This window comes from Belonocnema kinseyi, chromosome 2 (genome assembly GCF_010883055.1).
Source record: "Belonocnema kinseyi isolate 2016_QV_RU_SX_M_011 chromosome 2, B_treatae_v1, whole genome shotgun sequence".
In the NCBI taxonomy this organism is placed as follows: domain Eukaryota; kingdom Metazoa; phylum Arthropoda; class Insecta; order Hymenoptera; family Cynipidae; genus Belonocnema; species Belonocnema kinseyi.
The window spans coordinates 166788540-166796017 of record NC_046658.1 but is presented as its reverse complement, the minus strand read 5'-3'; the positions used below and the strand labels follow the sequence as shown (position 1 = coordinate 166796017).

Sequence of the window (7478 nt, the reverse complement as noted above, 5' to 3'; positions counted from 1 at the left end):
AGAGAGAGAGAGAGAGAGATGGCTTGAGGCAAATTGAAAGAGGGATTTGACATTTAGAACCCTCCATGGTCATCCAGAGAAGTAAGTGAAACGAGCGCGAAATTCGAAATATGTAGTTTATAAGAAACAAAAAGGAGCATATTTTATTAGAACATTCATTAGAAGAATATAAATAAAATAAAAAATAAGTATATTCTTTTACCATCTGTACAGTATATACGTACACTATATACGTACAGTATATAAAAATAAATTTAATTTAATGAAAAATCCCTGGATGAAAGTAATCAAATGAATGGAAAGAATTATGGTGGGACTATTATTTTGTTGAAAATGTAACAATTTTTAAAAAAATTCTTTTTTGGTGAAAATTCATCTTAGGCGGTAGATTATTAACCTTCTTGATGACTAATTCTTCTTTATCATTTAAAATTCATTTCGTCGGTTAATAATTTAAATATGAGGTTGATAATTCCTTTAAAAAATTCTAAATTTTTGTTGAAATTTCATGTATTTTGTGAAACATCTGGTTGCTTTTTGGTTGAAAATTAATGTCCTTAATGAAAATTGAATAACATTAAATCAATATTTAAATGTTCTACATGAAATTTTATTTTTCTCGATGGACATTTATTGTAGGTTAGATTTATAGTAGATGGAGAATTTCTTTAGAAATTCAAATATTTGGTTGGCGCTTTATGTATTTTGTGAAAAAATTCTTTTTTTCTTGGTGCAAACAATTAATCTCATAGGCGGAAAATAAGTTTTTATATAAAAATTCATTTTTTTAACCGAAAATTCATTTTTAGAACTGAAAATGTAACTATTCCAATTTTTATTGAAAATAATTATTTTTATGCATTTATTACTTTTCTGACATATAATGTATGAAATAAAATAAACATGCATTATGCAAACATAATAAAATGAAATAAAATTCATACGAACATTAAAGTAATTTTATTGGTTCTGTTACAATTTGCAGAAAGCATACGGATATATTGAACCTGTGGCCTAATACAAAAATGTATGTACAATTTCTGAGCATTATATTTCAAGTCCATCATTATAACGGATGGGATTAAAATGCAATTTACTGGTACAAAAGTGAACAACTTCATTAAGAACTTTTCCTTTTTGTTTATAACTTGCAGGTTTTTTATAGAAAATTGACGAATGGTTTAAAATTTATATTTCTCTGCTGAAAGTTTAACTGCCATGTTTTTTTATTAAAATTTAAATACTTTGTATTCTAATTTTTATTTTACCTTTCAAAACTCATCTCTTTTTAGTAAAAATTTCATGTTTGTTGGATTAAAATGCAATTGTAATCTAACAATAAGTTCTTAATAAAATTGTTCATTTTGGAACCAGTAAATTGCATTTTAATGCAACAAACATGAAATTTATACTAAAAAGAGATGAATTTTGAAAGGAAAAATAGAAATTAGAATAAAAAGTATTTAAATTTCAATCAAAACAAAATTCAGTTGAAATTTCAGAAGGGAAATAAACATTTTAAACCATTAGTCCGTTCTCTATAAAAGCCTGCAAGTTTTAAACGAAAATATGATAAGTTCTGAGTAAAATTGCTCACTTTTGAACTAGTAAATTGAATTTGAATCCTATCCGTTATAATGATGGACTTGAAATATAATGCTCAGAAATTGTACATACACTTTTTGTATTAAGCCAAAGGTTCAATATATCCGTATGCTTTTTGCAAATTGTAACTGTACTAATAAAATTACTTCAATATTCGTATGAATTTTATTTCATTTTATTCTGTATGTATAATGCATGTTTATTTTATTTCATTCCTTGTATGTCAGAAGAATCATAAATGTACTAAAATATTAATTTGAATTGATTCTTATTTTATTTCACCCGCCTCTTTTGCAAATCACCTCTATATCGTAACAATTTTAAAACAATAAATACTTCTCAAAACCTTAGAATAGTGAAAATAGAAGTAAAATAAATTTTCAACCAAGAAGAATTATTATCGAAATATTTATACGTTACAAATTACATGAAAAATGTTTATTCAATTAAAAATTTAATTGAATTAAAAAATTACTATAAAAGAATTGTTTTTAATAAAAATTGGAATAGTTAAATTTTCAGTTCTAAAAAATTAATTTTAGGTTAAGAAAATGAATTTCCGTACAAAAACTTATGTTCCGCCGATGAGATTAATTTTTCGCACCTAGAAACAAAGATTTTTCACAAAATACATTAAATGTGAACCAAATATTTAAATTTGTAAAGAAATTTTTCATCTTCTAAAAACCTAACCTACAATAAATGTCCATCGAAAAAAAAATAACTTTATGTAGAACATATAAATATCGATTTAAAGTTGTTCAATTTTTATTAAGGACAGTTATTTTCAACCAAAGAGGTTAATTTTTCACCAAAAATAAACCAGGCGTTTCTTATTTTTTATTATTTATTTTCTTCTCTTTATTTTCTTTATATTCTTCTAATGAATATTCTAATAAAATATGCTCCTTCTTTTGTTTCTCATAAACTATACATTTCGAATTTCGCGCTGCTGTTGCGTTAAACTCGTGGTTGTGTTGCCCTACTACATCAAACGCAACAGCTGTCCTAAATTTCTTTCCGTGTAGGCATGTAGGGTGTAATCGGCTCCAGGTATGGATGAAATAACCTATGAGATACTTAGAGGGCTTTCTGATGGAGTTCTGGGATTCGTTTTGGACCTTTTTAACGCCATGTACAGAGCGCCTTCATTCTCTGATATGTGGCGGGACATCTTAGTCTATTTCATTCCGAAAGCAGGGGGGAAGGCATGGAGATTAGACATAAGGAGACCAAACTAGTGGAACTGAAAGTGAACACTTTTTATGTTGCTAGAAGTACGCACACGCTCATGTGCAAAATCACACTTACGCATAGTTCAAAACTTCCCGAGCGTGGCGTGCCAACCGCACTTAAAAAACATATGAACGCCGATGTGAATGCGAGTTAAATGTAAATATATAATTATTGAACAATTAATAGTTTGTGAATAAAGACAAGGATGTTAAAATTAAAAATCGCTGTATAAAAGCGAAAGTATCCAATAAGTGTGGTTTCAAGTGTATAGTGTACAAGACTTTCAGAGTGGTGTCAGTTATATGTTTATTGTTTTTGTTACGAACACGTCGAATACCTTTCGCACGGATAGTGTTAGTCAAAGTAATTTAAGATTTTCTTAAACATACTGCCTACCTCTTCCATAGCGAGTAATTTTTTATTCCACAAACATTTCACAAAATCCTGTCTGATTATTAATTATTTATTTGTTCAAGCGACCTTTCAAAACAAAACAATGGAGGCGGCCATATTTTTTTAAGTGCGGTTGGCACGCCACGCTCGAAAAGTTTTGAACTATACGTATGTGCGACTTTACACATGCGTGTGAGCGTACTTCTGGCAACAGAAAAGTGACCGTTTTTGGTGAAGTCTATGCATTACAGATTGGTCTCCTTATATCTATTCTCCATGGGGGGAGGGCTTCCGTCCGATATCCCCATCGACATTTAGAAATGGACCGATAATGCTGTGGGGAGAACGGTAATGGCCTCTAGAGAGAGAAAAAATATATGAGATGTGGACCTATCTCTTTCTAGATAAAGCTGATTGGTCGAGAATATTTTCGTTGGGTGAAGTTTGGCGCAGCACAGGACCGTGCTTTGTGTCGCGAGTGCCCCAATAACGTGAAGTTTATCGCACTTTTCAGAAATGATTTATTTATCATTTATTTGATTATAATTTATTATAAATAAATATAAAAAAGGGTGTCCCTGACATCCACATTCTGTAAACTCTTCGAAAGGCTGGTACAGATGTGTGCAGAAGAGACTGGAATATCTGGCGGAGGCCAGCAGGCTGGGTCGACTCCCATGGGCGCGTTTGACCACTTATAGCGACATTAGCCCAATCTACAAGGAGGTGGCAAACTAAAGCGTATCCATGTGTTCGTGCACGTAAATGTGTATATTATTTGAATGTGTTGCATGAATTAAAATTAGATAAAATAAACGAATTAATTCAAAATTATACAAATTTAAGAAGAAAAATGTCTAAATACTGTTTCCTGTGCCAGTTTTCAGAATAAATTTGTACAATTTTGTAATAATTCTCCAATAAATGAAGAATTAAATAACACATGAAATGCAACCTTTTTTCAACATTTTATTTATTCACATTATAATAAAGAACTGAAATTAGTGACATCCTAGCACAGCACAAAGATTTCAATTTACTTTAAGTTTGTTTATTTTTCAATGTCCTGATTTCACTTCATACAACGAGATACAACTTTTTTGAACTTAGCAAAATTTAAAGTTTGTAGACGTAAACATAACCTCAAAGAACACTACAATTGCGGCGCCAAAATATTTTAAGAAAATATTACCCCCACTTCTGCCCCTATAGTAGAGCCATCTACAAGGAGGTGGATAACTACAAAAGTATATGTGATCACACGCGCCCATGGGGATGGGAGTCGACCCAGCCTGGAGGCCAGTGACCCCATATCTGAAACGAGACGTGTTCCAATACTATCACAGGTCTATGTCCATGTGAATATACTAGGAGACGATATACATGACTGGGTTGCGCGCAACCAAAGAAAGATAAACGTAGATGCGTTACGGGACGTCAGAGTGGGGAATTATATATATAGGACATCACATCTTCTGCCCTATCAAGGTGCTGCCCGAAAAAAAAGGAAGATGGCGATTGTACGAACGGATAGCTTTTCTTGGGCTCCTATATAATTAAGGAAGAGTCTTCTTTCGTTTCTCTCTGTGATCTTCCCTCGTATTAAAAAAGGAGGCTTAAGGTGTGGTGACAAAAAAAAAGGATAGAATTTTTCTGATTTATTTTGAGTGGACTTCAACTGCAACTACAGAAACAGGTGGGCGTTCACAAGATCGCTGGCCTCTTGGGCCTGCGTGATTTCTAAGCATGGGGTCGTTTGGCCATCCCAAGTCTGTCGATGACGGTACGGAGATAAAAGACAGCATAAATAAGGAGGTTTTTGATGAAACCCAACGAGAGCTTCTCCTAGAGATGGCTTCCACACAGAGTAATCATGATTATGCAAATGTAGAATCTGATTTCGTGAATTCTAGTCCTAATTTTATGGATACTGATCCTCCCACGCCTGTCTCATTTGAGCATCCGTCCAAATCCGCGAAGACCCCTGTCAAGAGACCGGCTGAAGGCTTGCGAGAACATGATAAGTCAAACAAATCCAGGCATACGGAATTGAATAATTCTCCATCTAACCACGTGAATCCCAGACCGACAAACACATACTCGAAGTATAATAAGGGCCCATTTACCGTGGCTCCGGAGCCAATAGAATTGTAGACAATTTGGAAAAGATATATCCTAACCTTAAAGCTTTCATTCCTAACTTTAGAGTTACACGTGTGGGTATTATTAGAGGGGTCCCTATTGATCTGACCATGGAAGAATTGAAGGAGTGTTCCATCAGCTCCGTCCCCATTCTCGCAGCTAAAAGATTCGATTGGAAGGATAAAGAGGGTAAAACTATTCCTGGTACTATAGTCCTAGTGACATTTGACGGACAAACGCTTCCTCAGGACATTAAACTGTACTTCCACTTCTGTCGAGTTGATCCCTACATCACTCAACCAAAAATCTGCTACGGTTGCTTTAGACATGGACATGTCAAAAATATCTGTAAAAACCCACGATGCCTTTACTGTGGTGGAAAGCCCCATGAAGAGGGACAACTTTGCCCTAAAGTATCGGAACCCCCTCAATGTCCAAACTGTAACGGCTCCCACTGGGCTAGTGATAAAAAATGCCCCAAATTTATATCTGAAAAAGAAATTCGACAAATTGCAGCCTATCGTAATATTTCGATTAAATCCGCAGCCTTTATACACAATAAAGAGCGAAATTCTCCTGGTGGTATCGCAAATCTTATACAATCAGCTCCATCTCAACAAAACGTAACTTAAGACCTCTCAAGCCAACACTTTAACTTCTCTAATTTCCCTTCCTTAGGTGATAAAAACCTAAACTCAGATTCCATTCTCACAAACTCAAGTCGTGGGGAACGACACAACAATTACACAATAAATAAACCCAACCGACCTCTAAGCTCGCCTTCTAGATCTCCCACTCCCCCCTCTCCAAACATTAATACTGAAAACCTTTCAAAAATGATCTCTTCTCTAATGGACCTGCTTCAAAGCTTTTCTCCAATCCTTTCTCTATTTAAAAACATTAGCCTTCAACAATTAATTAGTTCCCTAACTAATACGGATATACAAAATCCAGCTAGCAAATAATTTGTAAAGCTTGGATGCTTTCTGCTTTTCTTGCTCTTAATAATACGATGTCTTTCTCTCACACATCCGATGAGTAATCTCAAGAAATTAAGGATTTTTCAATGGAATTGTCGTGGTATTATAAATAAAAAAGGTAACTTGGAAAGAATATTGCATAACTATGATGTCGTATTACTGAACGAAACTTGGCTTCAAAACAAAAATAATTTCTTTTTGAAAAAATTTAACATAATTCGGAAAGATCGCCCCAATAATATTGGTGGCGGACTGATGATCGCAATAAGAAAAGATATTCCTTTCTCCCAGGTTCCAGTCTATGAAGTTCCTGAGTATCTGGATACGTTGGCTCTCTCCATCCCATCTAACTGGGGAGACCTCCTCATAGTTAATGTCTACAGAAATCCTAGAGCTCAAAATAACACCATTAACTGGGAAACTTTTTTCCATTCTTTCTCGGATCATTTCCCCTCTATTATCATAGTAGGAGATTTCAACTGCCACCATCAATCCTGGGGATGTGACCATTCCTCTCCGTATGGAAATAAACTATTCAAGGCTATTGAAGATGCTACCTTTAATACTTTAAACGATGGTTCCGCTACACGTTTTACTCGAATTAATGAAGGACAAAAAATGGGCAGTGATCACTTTCCCATCTCGATTACCTTTGAGATTTCCTTTTCTTACTATGAATTCTTTTCCTATAAATATAACCTCAAAAAAGTCTGCTGGAGTTTCTTCCATGATGCCCTTAAAGAAGAAGAGTTTAATAATGAGAAACCTGATGGCACGCTCCTTTCGGCTCTTCAAGCCTACTTGAATCTTTTTGAATTAATAGATAATGCCCTTCATATAGCTGGACCAAAAATTGAAAGTAGGCCTAAGCGAGACTATCCAAATTCTCCTCCATGGTGGAATGAGGAGTGCATAAAATATGAGAGATTAAGAAGGGCTAAACTTGGTAGATATCGGCACAATTGTACCTACGAAAATTTTCTAGATCTCCAAAAATTTGAAGCCACTGCTAAACGAACTTTGAAAAAAACCAAAATATTAGGATTTAGATTTTACTGCGCATCATTATCTTCCACTTCTAAGATTTCTAATGTTTGGAGAAAGATTTTGGGTTTTAGACAT

General features: G+C 33.9%; 1 protein-coding gene across 1 annotated transcript in view; it reads left to right on the top strand.

Annotated features, from left to right (window-relative positions):
- Positions 1 to 6611: 6611 nt before the first annotated feature.
- LOC117183059 overlaps positions 6612 to 7478 on the top strand; it is a 1617-nt gene continuing 750 nt past the window's right edge. Inside the window, exon 1 of the mRNA XM_033376214.1 lies at positions 6612 to 7312. Within this exon, the coding sequence (XP_033232105.1) occupies positions 6612 to 7312 (701 nt within the window). The remainder of the gene's footprint in view (positions 7313 to 7478) is intronic.